General features: G+C 41.0%; 1 protein-coding gene across 1 annotated transcript in view; it reads right to left on the minus strand.

Annotated features, from left to right (window-relative positions):
* Positions 1–11,153: 11,153 nt before the first annotated feature.
* LOC126456290 (nuclear migration and anchoring protein unc-84-like) overlaps positions 11,154–23,645 on the minus strand; it is a 227,512-nt gene continuing 215,020 nt past the window's right edge. The window contains exons 10-11 of the mRNA XM_050092041.1: positions 11,278–11,373; positions 11,154–11,165 (exon numbers count right to left, since the gene is read on the minus strand). Of these exons, the coding sequence (XP_049947998.1) occupies positions 11,154–11,165; positions 11,278–11,373 (108 nt within the window). The remainder of the gene's footprint in view (positions 11,166–11,277; positions 11,374–23,645) is intronic.

A 23,645-nucleotide genomic window follows, 5' to 3' on the forward strand; every position in this document is an offset into this window, starting at 1 on the left:
TGGCCCAAAACAAGTGGAAGTTTGAGGGGACTAGGTCAGTGCAATGGGGTGGATGGGTAACACTGTCCAACCCTGTTTTGCGATGTATTCAGCAGTACTCGGACTTGTATGGGGCCAAGCGTTATCATGTTGCAGCAAAACACGGGTTGCTGTGGTGCTGAAGTTGCTGGAATCATGTCTTGAGTTTTGTTAATGTGTTGACATATGCTTCTGAATTAATGATACCACCTCTTGGCATCACATAAATGAGAATCACACCTTCACAGTCCCAGAACATGGTGTTCATGACCTTACAAATGAAAGCAGTTGCTTTGAATTTTTTCTTCTGCGGAGAGTGGGAATGGCACCATTCCATCGACTGTCATTTTGTTTTGAGCTCAAAATGGTGAACCCAGATTTCATCACCTGTCACAACCCGGAACAAGAAGGCCTTCCCTTCAGCTTCAAAACACTGCAACAGATCAAGACAAACGTTTTTTCTGTACGATTTATGATCCACCATTAGACACTGTGGGACCTATCTTGCACACACTTTTGAATATCCAACATATCAGGTGTGACAGCCATGGATAGTCTCCCCGACCACTGCAAACCGTGGAGTTCTGCCGAACCGCCTTCTGATGACCTCACCCTGTGTATCCAGAAACTAACTGTACTTCTTTCAACAGCAGATGCTCGATAGACTTTGGACAAGCATTTGTGCATACTCCCCACAGTTTCTTTCTCTGCAGTGAGAAATTCAGTGATGGAATGTTGGTTGTAACGTACATCACTTACAGATGTAATTTTGAAACTATGCTGCCGCTATGCTATCTGTTGGAAATGATGGAAACGTGGTGCATTCACTCAGGAGACTTCAAATAATACATAAATATTTCGCATTCATAGCACTATTTTTGGCTGTGAAAATAAAAGTGATTCATTACTTTCTCGGTAATCCTTATAAAACAGATAGGAACACCACTCATGGTGCAGATATTTTGGATCTAATGGAAACAAATAGACCTGACGTCTTTGAGAATGTCCACATCAAAACCGGTATCAGTGACCATGGTGTGGTTGGGGCAACAGTGATTACCAAACTACAAATAACAACTAAAACCAGCAGAAAGACATAAATGTTCAGTAAACCAGATAGAAACTCAGTAGTGTCACAACTCAATGAGGAACTTGAAACTTTCAGCACATGTCACAAACATGTACACAAGCTTTGGCTCAAGTTTAAAAAGAAAAGTTGACCACGCACTGAATAGATATGTACCCAGTAGAACAGTTCGTAATGGTATACAGACACTGCAAACATACTTCTACAGAAACAGAGATTACTGCATAACGGGTGTAAAACAAAGCGTAGGGCTGAAGGTAGCCAGATGCTGAATGAAATGCCTTTGGCTGTCAAGAGAGCAGTGCCTGATGTCTTCAATGACTACCGTAGTGAGTGAAATGGGGACTGAAATTGAAGGTTGCAAAGCAAAATCTGAAATGCTTAACTCTGTTTTCAAATGTTCCTTTACTAAGGAAAACCCAGGAGAATTGCCTCAATCTAATACTTGAATTGCTGAAAAGATGAATGAAATAAGTATTAGTGTCAGTGGTGTTGAGAAACAGCACAAATCGTTAAAACTGAACAAAGCTCCAGGCACTGATGGAATTCCTGTCAGATTCTGTAGTGGATTTGCAACTGAATTAGCCCTCTTCTAACTATAATCTGTCATAGACCCCTTGAACAAAAAACTGTGCCCAGTTCTTGGAGAAAGGCACAGGTCACACCTGTCTACAAGAAGGGTAGTAGAAGTGTTCCAAAAAAACTACCAGCCAATATCTTTTACATTAATTTGTTGTAGAATCTTGGAACATGTTTGAATCTCAAATATAAGAGGTATCTTGAACAGGATGACCTCCTCAGTGCCAACCAGCATGGATTTCAAAAACATTGATCATGTGAAACCCAAATCACACTTTTCTCACATGACATACCGCAAGTTTGGATCAAGGCAACCAGGTAGATGCAATGTTACTTGATTTCCGGAAAGCATTTGACTCAGTACCACACTTAAGCTTATTGTCAAAAGTATGATCATATGGGGTATCAAGTGAACTTTGTGATTGGATTGAGGACTTTTTGGTAGGGAGGATACATCATGCTATCTCGTGGGGAAGTCATTGCCAGATGTAGAAGTATATTCAGATGTGCCACAGGGAAGTGTGTTGGAACCCTTGCTGTTCATGTTGTACATTTTGTCGACACTATGAACAGTAAATCAGGCTTTTTGCAGATGATGCAGTTATCTATAATGAGGTACTTTCTGAGAGAAGCTGCATAAATATTCTGTCAGATCTTGATAAGATTCCAACATGGTGCAGAGATTGGCAGTTTGCTCTAAATGTTCAGAAATGTAAACTTTTGCACTTCACAAAATGAAGAATGAGAATGAGAATGACTATAATATCAAAGAGTCACTGTGTGAATCGATCAACGACAGAAATACCTGGGTGTAACAGTTTGTTGGGATATGAAATGGAATGATCGCATAGGTTCAGTTGTGGGTAAAGACAGTGGTAGACTTTGGTTTATTGGTAGAATACTGGGAAACTGCAATCAGTCTACAAAAGAGATTGCTTACAAATCACTTGCGTGACCAATTCTAAAATATTGATGAAGTATGTAGGACCCATATCAGGTAGGACTAACATGGGATATTGAACATATACAGAGAAGGGCAGCATGAATGGTCACATGTTTGTTTAATCCTTGGGAGAGTGTCACAGAGATACTGAAGGAACTGAACTGGTGACTCTTGAAGATAGACATAAACTGTCCTGAGAAAGTTTATTAACAAAGTTTCAAAAATGGGCTTTAATCAATTATTACTGTAGGGATATGCTGCAATCCCCTATGTATCGCTCAGATAGGGCTTATGAGAACGAGATTAGAATAATTACTGCATGCACAGAGGCATTCAAGGAAGAAACTCAAATAACTGGTACAATGGGACATACACTCTGCCATATATCTCACAGTGATTTGCAGAGTATAGAGGTAGTTATAGATGTAGACTGATGGCACCCTAGATTGCTAAGTATTTCTCAATGACGGACATGCAGAGAGGCTACTGGCAAATCGATGTCAATTATGTTAATGAGGCTGACTGGGAGAAGTCTGGCTTCATAACTCCTAATGGCCTTTATGAGTTAAAAGTTATGCTGTTTGGACTACATAATGCTCCAGTACTCTTTGAGTTTATGATGGACAGCTTGCTTTGATTGTTACCTGGGTAACAATGTCATTTTTTGAAGACATCTGACAAACAGCTAAGCCTACCAGCAACCATGTTGAAGTTTGTTAAGACTCCAGGCCTCTACCTGAATCCAAAAAAGTGCCTCTTCACTGCTGAAGAAATAAAAATCTTGAGGAACCTAGTTAATGGTGATGAAGTCCATCCTGATCCAGAGATAATAAGAACAGCCACCAACTTCCTGATTCCTTGGCACATTTGGCATGATCCAAGAAGTTTTCTCGGAATGTCCTTCTACCATTGGCGATCTGTAAAGGACTTCTGTAGCCAGATCCACTGAAAAAGTTGTGCAAATAGATGCCAAATTTTCCTGGAACAAGGTGCAAGAAACACTTCTTGTTATCCTTAAGGAGGTGCTAACATCTTCTTTACCTCTATTTATATGACAATACATTCACCCCTGTGAAGGACCACCATTTTCTTTGTTGGCTGACTACCATGAAGGATCTATCAGGTCTACAGACAAGATGGCCATTGTGGATTGACGAGTAAAAAGTCACAATGGCACACAAAAGTGGATGCAAATGCAAGGATGTTGACTACCTTTAAAGGAATCCTGTGGTGGCATACAGCAGCTTGGACAAATCTCTGTCGTTGGTGCGTTAAATGACATTCCTGTTGTACAGAGAAAAGACTCAGTATTGCTGAAATCCACAGAAGCATTGAAGGAGGGGAACCAACCACAAGAGGATTCCAATTAGTAGCTGGAACATTGTATAAGAGGAACTATGATCCAATGGGCAGAAATGGTTGCTCATAATGCCAGCTGATCTATGGCCAACCATCTTGAAGTATTTCCATGACGTTCCATCATCAGGTCACCTGGGACATGTGAAGACTCTTGATGGAATCAGATGCATGTATCACTGGCCCAGCCTATAGTGATCTTTTAGACATTATGTCAGCAACAGAAACACATGTCACATCTACCTCTGGGGCATCTGGTACCAATTCCACCTGCAGCAGCACCATTCCACCAAATTAGAATCAACGTCATGGTGGAGGTCTCAAAGCTGACAAATGGTAATCAGTGTCTGCACTGACTATCTCACCCACTTTGCTGTCACTAAAGCTTACATACGACAGAAGCTCACAAAATTGCAAGGTGACTGTTAGGAGACATCATTTTGAAACACAGGGGACCCTGGTGATGAACTCCGACTAGGGGAAACATTTTCATTCAAGACTAGTATCAGAAGAAATTTCATGTCGCAACATCACCCACAGGATGACAACTACCTACCACCCACAGATGAATGGCCTCACAGAATTCTTTAATAAGACATTGGCAGTAAACTATTGATGTATGTTGACAATGAACAGAATGATTGGGATAGAATCTGACCGTTGTGATATTCGTATACAGCACAATGAAGCGAAACACTACAGACTTCAAACTGTTATTTCTGATCCATGGTCATGAGGCTGAAACAACAACAGATACACTGTATCGGTTTCACCTAGATGATACTGGATGACTGCATGATTTTTCCCATCACCTGGACCAAAGAAAAAAGACAGCTGGCTCACATATAGACCCTGGACATCCAGAAGGAGGACTCAAAGAACTATCACTTCAAGCAATGGCGAGTGAAATACAGTGTGGGAGATGTGATATGGATTTTTATGTCTTTGTGGAAAGTGGGACTATAGGAAAAGTTATTAAAGTGCTACTTTATACCATATCATGTTCTTTGTTGCTTATCAGATGTCACATGTGAAGCCGAGGATTGTGACAGTTTATCAAGAAGTCAAAAGAGCAGAGACATTGTCCACATCCTCTATATGAAGCCCTATGCCAGTCCTGAGGCATAGATCAACATGGGGGTTTCTTGTTCACGGAAACTGATGCCCCACTTGATGATTGCACAGGTTCAACAGGGGAAGAGGAGGGAACGGATGTAGGGGTTTACCTACAATGGTCATACTGAAGAGGATGTGACAACCTGACCAGAAGACAGGGCTCTTCCATTACTGCCACACAGAAGACTCCTGACAAGATCTAGATCCTGAATGGTACTTTCAGCTCTGACGGGGACCTCTGAAACAGTGGGCTGCTGTTTTTGTTCGGGAGAGGGAGCACTGACACGAACTGTGCAGCACGCAGTGTGGTATAGTGGTTAGCATTGCTGGCTCGCATGCTTTGGGCCACCAGTTCAAACCTGACAACCAGCAATTATTTATTATTTATCATTTATGGAAATTTCTTGTAACTTCTGATGTTTGTAACATTTGCAAATTCTGGAATATTATATGTTTGTAGAAATAGCAGCATTATCCCTCCAGGAGTTCCGTTTGTTCTGGCTGTATGCTGGTGTCTGTAATAAATGTACTTTTAATGCTAACTGTTGTACTTCACTGATGAGCCTGCTTTCGGATAAAGACTTGACTGTAGTTATGAATTGACAGTATGACGTTAAAGGCTTTCATCATGCAGGGATGAAGTCCAATAGAAAGACCATGAACAAGTCTTACAATAGCAGAAACAATATATTCTGATTGGGAAACATTACATATGGTATACCTGCAATGTTTAGTGATTTGCCTGCTCCTTAACAATTTGTCTGAGACACTGTAACACTCTTAAAAAAACTATGATATTTGCTGATATCACTAGTGTGGTGATGAAGGGCCAAGACACATCCACACCAGTCAGCCATAGAATAATGCAACACACTTACAATTGGTCCACAGAAAACAGTTAAACATTGTAAGATCAAGACTCATATTACTCTGAAGAGCCCAAGAAACTGTTACACCTGCCTAATATTGTGTAGGGTCCCTGTGAACATGCGGAAATGCCGCAACACGACATGGCATGGACTCATCTAATGTCTGAAATAGTGCTAGAGAGAACTGAGACCATGAATCCTGCAGGGCTGTCCATAAATCCGTAAGAGTATGAGGGGGTGGACATCTCTCCTGAACAGCACGTTGCAAGGCATCCCAGATATGCTCAATAATATTCATGTCTGATGAATATGGTGGCCAGTGGAAGTGTTTAAACTCAGACAAGTGTTCATGGAGTCACTCTGTAGCAATTCTGGACATATGGGGTGTGGCATTGTCCTGCTGGAATTGCCCAAGTCTGTCAGAATGCACAATGGACGTGAATCGATGCAGGTGATTAGACAGGATGCTTATGTACTTGTCACTTGTCAGAGTTGTATCAGTGGTCCCATATCACTCCAACTGCACATGCCCCACACCATTACAGAGCATCCCCAGCTTGAACAGTCCCCTACTGACATGCAGGGTCCATGGATTAATGAGGCTGTCTCCATAACCGTGCATGTCCATCCGCTCAATACAATTTCAAATGAGACTTGTCTGATGAGGCAACATGTTTCTAATCATCAAAAGCCCAATGTCGGTGTTGACGGGCCCAGGCGAGGCGTAAAGCTTTGTGTTGTGCAGTCATCAAGGGCACATGAGTATGACTTCAGCTCTAAAAGTCCATATCGATGATGTTCCATTGATTTTTTCACATGCTGACACTGGTTGATGGCCCAGCATTGAAATCTGCAGCAATTTGCAGAAGGGTTGCACTTCTGTCATGTCAAGTGATTCTCTTCAGTTGTTGTTGGTCCTGTTCTTGCAGGATATTTTTCTAGCCGCAGTGATGTTGGAGATTTGATGTTTTACTAGATTCCTGATATTCACAGTACACTCTTGAAATGGCCTTATGGGAAAATCCCCACTTCATCGCTACCTTGGAGGTGCTGTGTCCCATTGCTAGTGCACCAACTATAACACCACATTCAAACTCACTTAAATCTTGATAACTTGCCATTGTAGCAGCAGTAACCGATCTAACAACTGCGGCAGACACTTGTTGTCTTATATAGATGTTGCTGACCGCAGTGCCATATTCTGCCTGTTTACATATCTGTGTATTTGAATACGCATGCCTATGCCAATTTCTTTGGTGCTTCAGTGTATGTAATTCCATCAAATCAAAATGACCAAAGATACCAGAAATACAGACCAATGTGAATGAGGCTCAACTGTGAAGCTGTCAGGCATCCATAAGGACAATAAACTACCAACTTACAATTGGTTCACAGAAAACAGCTTAACTGTGTAAGATTAAAAGACTCATATTATGTAATTCCAAACAAATCAAAATGACTTACAGGTACCACAAGTAGAAATCAATGGGAATGAGGCTGAACTGTGAAGTTCTCAGGCATGCAGATGGGTAATAAACTGAAGTGGCACCAGTACATAGATGTGTTAATGACAAAATTCAGTTCTATCTGTTTTGCATTTAGAAGCCTCTCTCATTCTGTTAACCTGCAGACATGATTGATGGCATATTTTCACTCAGTACTGTCCTATGACATATGCACCTAAAGTTTTGATAACATCTTATAGAAGCCTCTTTAGAGACATGGGCATTATTTATGTGCCAACAAGTATACTCTAAAACGGTATTTGTGGTCAATACTTTGAGTGAATTTAGGATGAACTGTGCAATTTACAAGCACAGTAGTAGAAATAAAATTAGTTTCAATACGTCTTATGCCTCCCTGTGTATGGTTCACAACATAATTTTAGATTCTAGTGCAAAAAATTTGTAACAGGCTACAGACAAACATCAAGCAGGAAACTGAAAATCCACAGATATTCAAAAATTAAGTATAAAAAGCTGATAGTGGTCAGTGTAAAATTATATAAATGCTTTGTTCAAAGAATTATATAAAAACAATAGTTGGGTCATTTAAGAGGAAGAATAGTCGCTGTTTTCAAAGTAACTGCTTTTCTCTTAATATAAATAATCACATATAAAGCACTGTAGTAGTAATGCCCACAATTTACTGCTATAAGTAGATTAGTACTAGTCATAGTTTGTTGTCAGTACAGCCGACAGGGGCTGATTCTTCCTGTTAATTTATAACATAACTAATTCCACAGCCCTTAAGGCTTTCCATGATAGAATTTACAGAACATTATGTGTGAATGAATGAATGAATGAATAAATATAGAACAAACAAAAAAGCTGTCCTCTACCACACACTTCATAATGAATCTGAGTACAGATGTAGATCTAGAAAGTTTTTCTGATTGTCATTACTTACTATTTTCTTGCATCTGTGGCATCGATAGTTCGTATCCACCACGAAACTTAATATCTGTGAACTCTAAGTGCTCTGTCGAACCTCCATCTTAACTTTACTTTAGTCAGTTCTTTGTTATACTTCATTCTGTATGGATGCAGTGTTAAGTGTAAATATATATGAGCTATGACATACATGGGAATCAAGTTTTCTATATCCCGATTACTGATCCCGTTCCCATAGTGGTGACCGCAACTATTGTCGCCATCTGCCTTCTGCCACCGCTGTTCAGGCACCCCTGACAGACGTGCTATCAAGCAAACTTCCGTTATCAAACCCGTCTCTTGGGCTGCTCCGATGCTAGAGGCCTTCAAGGCTCTGAAGACTTCTTTAGCTCACATTGTGACACTCGCCTACCCCAACCCCTCGGCTGAGTTATTCATCACTACAGACACCAGCGACTACATGGTGGGGGCAGTGTTGCAACAACGCAAGGGCAACACGGTTTCTCCCCTTCATTTCTTCTCCAAGAAACTATCTACAGCTCAGAGAAAATATTCTGCATTCAATAGAGAGCTGCTTGCTGTTTACGAGGCAATCAAACATTTCCGCCCCGATGTCGAGGGACGTTCGTTTTTTCTCCTCACCGATCACAAACCACTGGCAGAAGCATTCTACAACCCACCTGAGGCCCCACCCCCTCGATGTTACTGCCACTTTGACCTGGTTTCTCAATTCACAATGGATGTCTGTTACATCAAGGGTGCAGATAACGTCATTGTGGATTTCTTCTCACGCATCATTACTGTTTCCCGCATTGTTGATCTTTCCGATCTGGCCTCCCTCCAAGCTTCTGACGAAGACTCTTAGGCTCTCGTACGGGAACCACAAATATCACTTGTTTTCATAAAGGCTAAATTTCCTGGCGTTTCCAATGAGGTGTGGTGTGATTCTTCAACCAGCACCCTACACCTTTTGCTCCCACCCGGGCTGCGCCGACAGGTTTTCGACACCCTGAATAACCTAGCCCACCCGGGTGTTCGAGCCACCACACATCTCATGTCAGAACATTTTGTTTGGAAGAATATCAAATGGAACTGTCAAACCTGGGCACGCAGCTGTGTCGCTTGCCAGTGCAACAACATCAGCTACCACGCCTCCCCGCCTCTGGGCAAATTCGACATTCCTGCAGGACGATTCCGTCATGTACACATTGATCTGATCAGGCTTCTTCCTCCTTCAGAGGGCCATAGATTCTTCCTCCTTTCGAGGGCCATAGATATATCTTATCAACTATCAACCATTTGTCTCGCTGGGTTGAGGCTGTCCTTCTCTCTAACATTACTGCCAAGACAGTAGCCACGCTTTCATTGGCTCGTGGATCGCTTGTTTTGGGTGCCCGACCACTATCACCACCGATCTGGGTCGACAGTTCGAATCCTCCCTTTCCACCATCCTCTTCAATATCTGCGGTATTAAAAAAATACACACTACTGCCCATCACCCACAAAGCAATGGGTTGGTGGAGAGATGGCACCACACACTCAAGACAGCCCTTCGATGCCATGATTGTCTCTGGTTGGAAGCTCTCCTGTAGGTGCTACTTGGCCTACGCTCGACCTATAAACCTGACCTACAGGGGACTATATCCGAATTTGTTTTTGGTGAGAATCCGGTCCTACCGAGGGATCTTATTCTTCCCTAGGTTAGCAAGGGTCTTCCTCCCTTGCCAGATTTCATTAGCAGGATGCGCACGCATTTTCAACAAATGCGTTTGCACCCGCCCATCAGTCACTCACCGCCTGAGACTTATGTTCTCACCGCACTCTCCCACTGCTCCCATGTCATGCTGCATGATGATGTGGTTAGGCAGCCTCTTCAACCTCCTAATCTTGGCCCCTAGAAGGTCCTGTGGCGGGGGACATGACTTTTGATATCATGATTAAAGACTGCACACAGACAGTTTCTCTGCATTGCCTGAAACCGGCTTTTGTCGACCCTGATGGTCTCACACTGCTGCAGTCGGACTCTGCAGACAATCCATCCTTGATCGAGAACAAAGACGTTCTCCCATCAACCTCACCACACACCTCTTCCGCCGAAGACTGTTCATCACCATTCGCTGGTTTCCTGACCTTGCCCCTGTTCACCCTGCGTAGGTTTCACGCCCTCACCTTCAAATTCGGAGACCCACACACCTACTATCAGCTTGTCCTGCAGTGTGCTGCCGCATCGCACCGAGTGAATGATGTTTCTATAGTGACGTTCGATGACGAAGTGCTCATTCTTTTGACAGATACCGAGGTCCCACCATTGGACTGTCCCTTACATGTCAACATTGCACACTACCTCACACTCCTGCGCAAGTGTGACTGGGCATCTCTACGTTCTTTCATTTCTACAGACGGCTCAATCCACTTTAAGGGCCACACACACCTCCACCACGCCGTCAACTGCCCCGCCTGTTTACTCCCGGGCCGGCCGTCATCTCATCTGGCCACGATGGCTGACCGACTACGAAGTGCACCTGCCTCTAGCCCCTCCACCTGCACAACCCACCATGTTCGAGATGGAAGTACCTGTGATGCGCCTGCCTATGCCCACAATTTCCACCGACGTCGACGCCCGCACACCCTCACCCTTGGATATCTGTTGTACTCTGTACTGTGGGGGGGAGGGAGGGGGGGGGGGGTGCTGTGTGGCTTCGATAGCTCATATCGACCACGAAACTTAATATCTGTGCACTCTAAGTGCACTGTCGAACGTCCATCTTAACTTTACTTTAGTCAGTTCTTTGTTATACTTCATTCTGTAAAAATGCAGTATTAAGTGTAAATATATACAAGCTATGACATATATTGGAATTAAGTTTTCTATATCCCAATTACCGATCCCTTTCCCATACATCAATAATTACTTACCTGTTGATTTATGAAAAAGGTTTGCAGTGCAGAATGTGATATATTGTAATAGAAAGAGCCAAGAGCAACACCTTCTTCGTTATATGAATTCAGACCCTGAAACAAACGAAGTCAAATCAGTATTAAGTTCTAGTGGAGACATTCTGAATTAGTTTTTATTTTCTGTAGATAGTGACAAATGTGGTACTACAGAAGAATGCTGAAGATTAGATGGGTAGATCACATAACTAATGAGGAGGTGTTGAATAGGATTAGGGAGAAGAGAAGCTTGTGGCACAAATTGACTAGAAGAAGGGATCGGTTGGTAGGACATTTTCTGAGGCATCAAGGGATCACCAATTTAGTATTGGAGGGCAGCGTGGAGGGTAAAAATCGTAGAGGGAGACCAAGAGATGACTACACCAAGCAGATTCAGAAGGATGTAGGTTGCAGTAGGTACTGGGAGATGAAGAAGCTTGCACAGGAGAGAGTAGCATGGAGAGCTGCATCAAACCAGTCTCAGGACTGAAGACCACAACAACAACACCAACAGTGACAAATATCAACTACAGTGTTATTATCATATAGTTTTGGAAAGAAGAAGACTCTGTAAGGCAAAAGAAGGCATGCAATAGATTGTACTTGCAGAGATTAAGATACTAACAATGTTTTTCAAAACACAAATCATGACAAAGACAGGCAGCATACTGCAGTGTGAGAAGTATAATCCAATGTACGAGAGTCATCCAGAAAGTATGTTTCCCTATTTTTTTTAAACAAAGAAAATGTAGTTACATGGAAAACTTCATTGGCAACAGGTACAGCAATGTTTGCGCTATTTTTCTATATAGCCACTAAAAGAACTGAGGCCTTGACATATCATGGGATCAACTTTTATATTCCTGTGTCATAGAAGTCTGCCACCTGTGAATGGAACCAGCATGTGACAGTCGTCTTTAGCTCTTCATCATTGTCAAAATGCTGGCTGGAGGACTGGAACTTAGGTGTAAGAAAGCAGGGAAATCACTGGGAGCAAGATCAGAAATGTATGCTGGATGATAAGACAGCTGCCAGACGAACTTCTGCAAAACAGTTGCCATGTGCTGAGATGTAATGGGACGAGCATTGTCATGGGGTAGCACAACACCTACAGTAAGCATTCCATGCCTCTTGTTCTGAATAGCACATCACAGTTTTTTTATTATTTCAGCGTAACGGCCAGGATTCATTGTTTCATTCCTGGGCAGGAATTCAATGAGCAGAATGCCCTTCCTGTCCCAGAACTTTCTGCATTGACATAATTTGTTTGAATTTCATCTTGATTGGAGATCCACTGTGATGCCAATGCATTGACTGCTGCTTGGTTTCCAGTGTCAAGTGAAAAATCCACATCTCATTGCCCATGATGATCCTGTCAAGGAAGTTGTTGCTGGAATTATGATACCACTGCAGAAATGTCAGTGCTACTCCAAAGCGTTTTGTTTTGTGCTTGGGTGTCAGGTTTTTCAGCACCCACGTGGCACACAATTTCTTGAACAGCAGGTGCTTAGCAACAAGGATCGTGATATCTGCAGAAAAAGGCTGCTGAGCTCTGTATAGGTGAAGCAACAGTTCTCCAGGAAGTGCTGCCACATCAGCTTAGCAAGGTAATCATTGAGCTCTTTATCATGGGCATTTTGACAACCTACAGAAAGAAGCCTACACCAGCGACACACCATCTGTATGCTCACAATGTTCTGCCTGTAGACCTGGCAGAACTGACGATGAATTTTGATGGGATGTTCTGTGCATTAAGGAACCTTATCATTGACCAAACCTTGCAGGTGATGGGAGAATGAATACGACATGCCATTTTGGGGCACTGCTGCCACAGTTCTGGCACTAGGCGGGATGTGTCCAGCTAGCATTTGCTTGTCACATCATAGATTTGTTGTGCATATGCAATTTTCCTGGCTATATACAACTACTTTAAAGGAAACACCATTGGGAAACTTACTTTCTGGATGCACCTCATATTGTTTAGCACACAGTTATAAAGTAAATTTGAGTAATAAACTGAATTGATCAGTTTGCAATAAGTATTTCAGTATCCCCTCTGGACTGACCTCGTGCACTTGTGATGTCCTACTGTGTGCTGGATTCTGTTTCTAGCCAGCCTTTCTCTATGTGAATTTAGACATTACTGACCACTTGGAACTGAAATTTATTGCACCACATCACTGTGTGAGGAATGATATTGAACTTTCACTACCTGTGGTGAGCATGCTAGTAAAGTGCCGATACGGATGTTACTCTCGGATACCGAGTTTTTGAAGTTATCGCAACAGCAGATGAAAATGCAGCAACAGCACATGTAAATGCAGCTGCATCTCATCTGCCCACAACAGCAGCAGCAGCAGCAGCAGCAGCAGCAGCAGCAGGAGCAGGAGCAGGAGCAGCAGGAGCAGCTGCTGTATCACCATCTCTGCCCCCTCCTCCTATGCCACTCAGACCGAGTGAGGTCGTGCAATGGTTAGCACACTTGGCTCACATTTGTGAAGATGATGGTTTAAATCCCTTACTGGCCACCCTGATTTAGGTCTTCTGTGATTTCTCTAAATCATTCCAGGTGAATGCCAGGGGGGTTCCTTTGAAAGTGCATGGCCAGTTTCCTTCCCCATCCTAGAAACAACCCAAGTTTGTTCTCCATGGCTAAGGACCTTGATGTCAAAGGAATGTTAAAACCTAATTATCCTTCTTTCCTTCCAGTCAGTCATATCTGTGCAAAGGCTTTATAAATTATCTTATTCAACATTGAGTGAAGTGAATTAAAACCGCTAAAGCCCATGACGTTACAGCTTCAGCCCATGGTTTCTTTGATGATAGTGTTAACAAAAGATATCTTTTTAGTAGTTGATGTTGAGTGCATCAGTCAACTGGCAATACTGATCTGATTCAAAAATACCCATCTGGTTGGTAGTTTGAGAGTGCAGGGTGTAATAGTTGTAAATGTAATGACTATCACAAGGCTGCAGGTCAACCCACCAGAGGTACACGCCGTATGCGATGTGATTGTTGGCAGCCACACACAGCTCTATGTTAAGTACAGTATGTAATGCAAAAATGTGGATTAATTTGTATTTTTTGACTGAGATGACATTGGTGTGCAAGAACTCAGGTACAATACCTTGTTCAATGTTTTGGACTTGATTTTTGGCGACCTTAGAGTGGAGCATGTGTCTACCATATGGCACAAAGTGTCAGATGTGAACCTCTGCTCACCAGCCAATGACCTCAGGGCAGTCAGCATGTTAAGACATTTAGCAATTCAGTTTCCTCACCATTGATACACCATGCACAGAAAAAAGTGCTTTATTCACCATCATTCTGTCCAAAAGCGGGAGATGCCTAATGCAAATGTTTCTCCCACAATGGCGCTGAAGTGTGATATGTCATTCTGGGAATGAGATGTCCCATTTTCTGCTCTTCATCAGCCGATGAAAGATGTTCACAAATTAAGATAGTAAGAAGGAAGCACCCCACTTTTGGCACGTGTTTTATGGTTTGCACAGATCAGAGTTGTACCGATCTTGTGATATTGGAGAGGTGGGCCATGAACTTGCAGTTCTCTTTGCTGGGTGGATTCATTTGTTCATTGGTGCTGCAGGTGAAGGACACGGAGAGAATGTGATCTCCATGATGTCAAAGAAATGCTCGCCAGAGACAAATGCTACTGAAATATTTTTCTACCAATTGTTATTGTCTTGATGGACTCTGACAGACATACATTCTCTTGTTTGAATGGAATACATGCAGTTGTAATTGCTCTGTAATCATCTAGAATTGTATATTAGGCAATACATTAAACTATCTTGGTGTGTTATTCCGGTGGATATATAGAACAACAGAAATCTCAGCAGCTTTTGATGCAAAAGGAGAAGAAGTCCACTGAGAAGAGTTGCTCCACAGTTAAAGAGGCACTGGCTAGCAGGACCCATTCATGAGAGAATTATGGTGAATGATAAATATATTGCAAGTACTCTGAAGGATTAACCCACAAAAATTCTACAGATCGACTAATGAACTGTTTTAACTATCAACACCTAACACCCAAATAGGAAAAGTAGGAAGAAACATTTCATTTGGCAAACTCAGTGAAGGACACGAAAGAAAAAAAGTGCAAAGAAGGGGAGAAAAAGATGATAAAAAATTTATTTACTTTATTTTATTCTATTTTTTCTTAAATAATGAAATTAAGTGAGAAGATATGTCATTGCTCAGGTCAATCGAAGTCAACAGCAGAAAGTCTAACACTGCACGTGCTGTGTAGTTGGATTTAAATCAGTAAAATATTAAAAAAGAAGATACCTTGTTGGTTGTAACTAGAAAAAGAGGAAATAGTCTTAATAGCAGGAAGGTGTGCATTGTGTTTGTTCTTAGCAACAGAGTCAGTCGTTACAACGTTACACATGTTTACAGAATAACAGACCGAAGTCACATATGTACGTTTGGCGCTGCAACACAGAAGAGTTATGTTGGGTTCGAAGAAGAAGAGTGTCACCTTCATAGCAGTGGACAGACCTCATGGCAGCAGTTTAACTTAGCACATGGTCTATGCACCACCAAAAAGTACAGGAGATGATTTGTTCCTCTAGTATTACACCCAGTCACCAAGCTTCACAGGGATTATGGACAGAATAAGAAAAGACACAACTAGACTTGAAGAGAAAAACTCAAGTAACCAGTGAAAGTAGTCGAGGCAAATGGTTGGAAGAGCCACAATTAGAGACAGGAATGAATTTCTCAAAATAATTTCTGAAGTTTAAATCAGATGTGAAAGAACAGCCCACTACTTTTTACGTATATTTTAAGATTTTTGCCTAAAAACTGAGAACACCATAAGAAAATATATTTTACTCTTTGTTACTTGATTAGAGATGCAGATGAATGGGGAGCAGCCCATTCCAAAGATTTTAAATCATGGGAGGACTTCATGGAGAAGTTTAAAAAAAGTACTGGTCCACACGTAAACAGGAACAGCTAAAATTTCAACTTCTAAGCCCAAAGTATTGTAATAGTACATGAGGGGGGGGGGGGGGGGTTGTAAAAATTACGCTGAATGGCATTTAACCTGACTGAAATATTTACAGAATCCTCTTGAAGCCATTGGAAGAGAAATATCTAGTAAAAATATTAATTTGGTGACTTCCTTAGCACATATGCAAGGAAATTCTATATAGTGGTTGGAAAAATGTTAATGAACTGTTAACTTTTGCTGAAGAAAAAGATACATTGAACAACAGGAGAAGCAAGTACACCAACAGAGACAACGCTGTAAATAGCAATAGTGAAGGTAATAGATACTCAAACACAAACATAAGGAGGAAAGAAGGTAATTGCTGCTGCATATCTAAAAGTAAACAAAATAACTAATGCATGACATCAAGGAGCGTAACAAACTAAAACTCCAAGTGTTTACTCTCAGAACTAATAAGGTCATAGACAGCAGCAAAAACCAAAGTATGTTGTACTTGAATCAAAATGTAGGGAAGGCCGATTACCCTATTTAAAGTGACAGAAAATGGGAAGCGTCCCGGAATAGGGGCCAGTACCCAGGATGTAACATTTCAGCTGTAGGCCTACACATGAAAAAGGTTTATTGCTTTTACACAAATAATGTCAATAAGAGAGTGGTTACTGAATGAACAGCAGTTGGCAGAAGAGGAACAGATTAAACTGGTACTAATAGGAACTGTTGGAGACAGACAAATAGACTTTTCTATGTCTTCAGGGAATGAAATCTCTTTTGTCACAAGACCTAAGATTCTATTAAAAATAAATGTTATTCTCCTATACTGCTGACAACTGGAGTACATGTTACTGGTATCACTGGGAATACAGGCACAGTAATCACAGAGGAGACAAGATTATCATTGAGTATAAGTAATTTTAGGTTCATGCAATCCTATTAGTGATACCTAATGTAAATTTACATATATTGTTAGGGACTAGCTGGCTGATAACCTATAAGGGAAAGTTAGATTTTGATAACAAACTATTATATTGGAAATAAGAACAACATCATTATGAAGTACCAGTCAAGATAAATCAGTCACTTAATACAGAAGAGGAAGGATCAATGTTTATTTAATAGTAAATATTGCAATTGTCAGCAAGGAAGAAAATGCAGCAGGATGTGAGATAAGGGATGATCCCTTGCGTCATAAAAGTTCTGAATCAAACTTATTAACCAAGAAGCAAAAGAAGGACCTACACAATATTTTACACTTTTTCTTTTACAGTGATGTATTTTCAGATAAACTGGGAGTGATTGGGGACTATGTGTGTCATTTTAAAATTAAGGCCAGAAAACCATTCTTATGTGAACCCTATCCAGACCCATTAGTTTTAAGAATGACAGTTCAAGATGATTATATATAAAAACAAAGATGAGGTGACTTACCGAACAAAAGCGCTGGCAGGTCGATAGACACACAAACAAACACAAACACACACACAAAATTCAAGCTTTCGCAACAAACTGTTGCCTCATCAGGAAAGAGGGAAGGAGAGGGGAAGACGAAAGGAAGTGGGTTTTAAGGGAGAGGGTAAGGAGTCACCAATCCCGGGAGCGGAAAGACTTACCTTAGGGGGAAAAAAGGACAGGTATACACTCGCACACACGCACATATCCATCCACACATACAGACACAAGCAGACATATGTCTGCTTGTGTCTGTATGTGTGGATGGATATGTGCGTGTGTGCGAGTGTATACCTGTCCTTTTTTCCCCCTAAGGTAAGTCTTTCCGCTCCCGGGATTGGTGACTCCTTACCCTCTCCCTTAAAACCCACTTCCTTTCGTCTTCCCCTCTCCTTCCCTCTTTCCTGATGAGGCAACAGTTTGTTGCGAAAGCTTGAAGCTTGAATTTTGTGTGTGTGTTTGTGTTTGTTTGTGTGTCTATCGACCTGCCAGCGCTTTTGTTCGGTAAGTCACCTCATCTTTGTTTTTATATATAATTTTTCCCACGTGGAATGTTTCCTTCCATTATACAGTTCAAGATGAAATAGATGAAACGGTCGAAAATGAGATTATAGAATAGAGTCTCAGCATTTACAGCAATCCATTTCTAATTACACAAAAAGTTACGGGAGTGGTATGCTTAGTGTTCGGCACACATATGCTAAATAAACACATAGAAATGGAAAGAGATAATGCTCTGTATGTATCTATGGTTTGTTAACGAAATTTGAATAAGGAAGAGATTTTAGTTTAATGGCTTTAACTGTCGCCTACTGGCTATTTGGTCTACATGAAGAATCAAGAAAATATACAGCATTTCTATATGATGGTAAATCATCCCATTTCATGTTTTACCCTTTCAACTGAACATCTCAGTTTTGGTGTTCATAAGAGCACTCAATGGAGAGCTAGGGAAGGAATTTCTACAAGAGTTAATACACACATCAAAAAAAGTTTTGCATCACCCTGGTCCCCAGAACTCCTGAAGATAGATGTTGACTGTGGATATTGTATCACAGACACAGTCCATTTGACTGTTCAGAGATGTCACTAAACCCACCTTAAGATGTAAACAACCACGCATGAGCAGTGCCTATTAGAGGGAAGGGGCCCGACAGTCGCTAAGTTCAAGTCATTCCACCAGGAAGGTACATGGCTCATGTTGGCTGTAGTTCAACCATGCCTAGATGGTTGATACCATGGTTAAATCATGTCCACACTGTTACTTTGAGCCAGGAAGGGCTCTCAACAAGAGAAGTGTCCAGGTGTCTCGAAGTGAACCAAAGCAATGTTGTTCGGACATGGAGGAGATACATAGAGACAGGAACTGTCGACGACATGCCTCGCTCAGGCCACCCAAGGGCTAATACTGCAGTGGATGACTGCTACCTACATATTATGGCTCGGAGGAACCCTGGCAGCAACGCTACCATGTTGAATAATGCTTTTCATGCAGCCACAGAATGTTGTGTTACGACTCAAAATGTGCGCAATAGGCTGCATTATGTGCAACTTCACTCCTGACATACATGGCTATGTCCACCTTCGCAACCACGACACCATGCAGCATGGTACAGATGGGCCCAAAAACTGCCAAATGGACTGCTCAGGATAGGCATCACGCTGTCTTCACCGATGAGTGTCGCATATGCCTTCAACCAGACAATCGTTGGAGACATGTTTGGAGGCAACCCTGTCAGGCTGAACACCTTAGACACACTGTACAGCGAGTGCAGCAAGGTGAAGGTTCCCTGCTGTTTTGGGGTGGCATTATGTGGGGTCGACGTACGCCGCTGGTAGTCATGGAAGGTGCCGTAATGTCTGTACAATACGTGACTGGACGACATGGACAACAATTCACGCCCCCATCATGCACATCTTGTGAATGACTTCCTTCAGGATAATGACATCACTCAGCTAGATGGCCAGCCTGTTCTGCAGAAATGAACCCTATCAAACATGCCTGGGATAGATTGAAAAGTGCTGTTTATGGACGATGTGACCCACCAACCACTCTGAGGGATGTACACCAAATCACCATTGAGGAGTGGGATAATCTGGACCAACAGTACCTTGATAACTTGTGGATAGTATGCCATGATGAATACAGGCATGCATTAATACATGAGGACATGCTACTGGGTATTAGAGGTAGGTACCGGTGTGTACAGCAATCTGGACCACCACCTCTGAAAGTCTTGCTGTATGGTGGTACAATATGCAATGCGAGGTTTTCATGAGCAATAAAAATGGCGGAAATGATGTTTATGTCGATCTCTATTCCAATTTTCTGTACAGATTCCGGAACTCTCGGAACTAAGGTCATGCAAAACTTTTTTTGATGTGTGTAATATATGTTTATGACATTTTGATAGTATCAAAAATGTGGGGAGATTATTGTAGAACATTGGTTAAGACTTTAAAGAAATTTAAAGGAAAAGTATTAAAACTAATCTTGTAAAGTCTCACTTCAGAAGGAAAGAACTCAAATTCCTCAGTCATCTGGTGGCGCGCATGGGATAACACCTGATTTGAAATGGATCAAAATGATTAAAGACTGTCCAGAGCTATGAAATGTAAAGTAGTTATGTTCATTAATGGGATTAGCAAGATTTTATCATAGAGACATACAAGGACAATCCATGAATGATCCTTGATTGTTATCTTTATTGAAGCACAAATCGAAATGCATATGAGGTGAGGGAACGTCGAAAGCATTTCAAAACATTAAGCTATCCTTGGTGATTGCATCCATATCGAAACAACCAAGATTAAATGAACTCTTCAACCTACCAACTGATGCATCAGATTGTGGAATAGAATGTGAACGTGTTTCAAGGGGAAATGGAAATGAAGTCCCATGTTTCTTGACAGAGTGTAGGGGAATGATGCGGGAGACTCGCACTGCCATACTAGGCAATCATAATAGAGATGGTTTGCCGATGGTTTCCTCCGACCATAATGGGGATGAATGATGATGATGGAAATGGAAATGAGCGTTTGGCGTCATTGGCCGGGAGGCCCCTCGCGGGGCAGGTCCGGCCGCCATATCGCAGGTCTTATTACATTCGGCGCCACATTGGGCGACCTGCACGCTGGATGGGGATGAAATGATGATGATCACAACACAACACCCAGTCCCTGAGCGGAGAAAATCTCCGACCCAGCCGGGAATCGAACCCAGGCCCAGAGGACGGCAATCCGTCACGCTGACCACTCAGCTACTGGGGCGGACAATGATGATGATGAAGATGACACAACACCGAGTCATCTCAGGGCAGGTGAAAATAACTGACCCCGCCAGGAATCGAACCTGAGACCTCATGCTTGGGAAGCGAGAATGCTACTGTGAGACAACGAGCAGCAGCGGACTTTCAAGGGGAAGGGAACACTAATATAGATGAACATAATATAATGGATTTTGTGAGCTGCAGTTTGAATAAACATAAGCTAAATCACACAGCAACTGAGAAATAATTATGTGCAATTATATGGAGTATTAAAAAAAAAAAATTTCAAACATTAATTTGAGGATCTAAATGACGGAGATTTGATTGTTGCATAGACAGTTATTTCGATGGTTCCTATTCTTGCAAGAATATTGTATAATCTCTTATATTAAAGGCTCAAAATTGCAATCCCATGCATATTATCTAGACTACCTGAGGTATGAGTGAAATGATGCAAACTAGCAGACCAGGGGTGATTTTCACTATAAATTTTCTATGCTTAAGTTACACTGACAAGGAAGCAAGAAAACTGGCAATAAAATTACACAAGGTATTAAAATGGAGAGCTATTTTAGTCACAAAATGAGCAATGCTAAACTGACACTAGAAACAACAGAGGATAAATCAGTGTGGTTGTGGAAAGAGGATACGTTGTTCTGGAGAGCAAATGAAGGTAAGTCAACCTGGGGGATATTTATTCCACAAACAGTTGAGGATGATTTAATATGGTTTATTCATAGATGCTATGGACATTATGACATAAGAAAATGTATACAGCATATGAATAAGTTTTATTGTTTCAAAAATCTAAGCTGACAAATAAGACAAGTCAAGGTGCTGGGAAGTGCGCCAGAAAGTGAAGGAAACTTACTTATAAGTTGTACTCTATAATACCAAAGTCATTACATGATTTAACTGCAGCAGATTTCTATGGTCCACTGCCTTGAGATCAAGGTGGGGTGATGAATGTTTTTGTATTCAAATAGCTGGTCTAAGTATGTTAAACTTTACCCAGTTAAACAAGCCAATATACCAACGTAATACACTGTTACAGAAATTAGAATAATATGGAATAAATGGTAATGCTTTGAAATGGTAGAAGGCAAAAGGTAGTTGTAACATTAGCTACAGGAAATTGTTCCTCAGCATGCAAAATTATTTCACAGGGTGTCCCACAAGGTTCCATCTTAGGCCCAGCTTGTTTTTATTTCCTGTAAATGATTTACTACTTAATATAAAGTCAAACTCAGTTTAATTTGCAGACAACACATCTATACTCATTGAGAATGTGACAACAGAACAAATTCCCCAAAGAGTCATTAACATCCTAAATAGTTTAGAGGTTGGTTTCATGTAAATGGATTAAAACTAAACATAAAAAGAAAAAAAGCCTCACACATTTTAAAACTAAATAGTCAAAATCTAGTAACATCTAAATGATCCATAAAAATCAGGAACTTAGGGAAGCAGAATCTGTCAAATTACTGGGGATATTTTAAGGAAAAAAAAATTATCATGGTCTTTGCATATAATTTACTTGGCAAACAAACTAAACAGTCTAGCATTCACAATGACAATATTGTCCTATGCAAGTGACATTGACAATAGGAAAGTCGTTTGCCACAGTTATTTTGAAGTCATTTTAAGATATGGAATAATCTTTTGGGGAATCCAAGTAGTGTAAATGGAATATTATTACTTCAAAAAACTGTTAATAGAAATATGTGTAATATTAAGCCTACAGTCACGCCAACCTTCATTCAGAAATCTAAAAATTTTAACTATTCCATGTAATTACAGTTACGAACTGTTTGTTACTATCCATACCAATTATTTATAGAAAACTGTTTTCAATGAATGTACAACACAAGGAACGAAGATATTTTCAAGTTGCTGTCTCATAGGCTAAAACTCTACTCCCAGAATCCTCATTACATGGCTGAAAATTTATACTAAATTAAAAATGAAAAACTTTCACAGTATGGAACTAGGTTTACTGAAGATAAGGTTATGCATCATCCTAGTGCAGAAATGTTATTATGGAATTTTTAAATGAGTATGAAGATTTCTTTGTAGAGTAATAAACAAATCTGTAATTATTTTTGTAAATTATGATTTAGTTCTCTGTTTGACATACTGTATGTGTCTCTGGTACATCATCTGTACTGATTTATGTACAAGACAATAACTCTTATTCTGGGATACAGGAAAACCATGTAACTGTTAACAGATAATGGCCCACAATTTATGAACAATAATTTTAAAGAATTCCTTGCATGGGAAGGAGTGAGACATGCAGCTATCTCAAAGTACCATTTGCAATCCAATCCTTGTGAATGCATCATGAATTTCAAGTAATAATAAATGAGTTGCCCCCTATGGTTACAGGATTATCACCAGTTGAAACTGCGGATAAAAATTTCATTGGGGAACCATTATTAAAATTATTTAAATGGCCACCTACACCCAAAGAAGATACAAGTGAAATCCAAAAGACGGTAGCGCAGTGTTTGCAAAAACATGACGATGTAAGAGTACACAAGTTTAATATACATGCATAGACTCCAATATTTAACATACGTGAGTTACTTATAGTTCAAGATCATCATTATAGTTCAAATATCTAAAAAGAAACTAGAAATTTTTTTCCGAGACAT

The sequence above is a fragment of the Schistocerca serialis genome, chromosome 2 (genome assembly GCF_023864345.2).
Source record: "Schistocerca serialis cubense isolate TAMUIC-IGC-003099 chromosome 2, iqSchSeri2.2, whole genome shotgun sequence".
NCBI classification, from domain to species: domain Eukaryota; kingdom Metazoa; phylum Arthropoda; class Insecta; order Orthoptera; family Acrididae; genus Schistocerca; species Schistocerca serialis.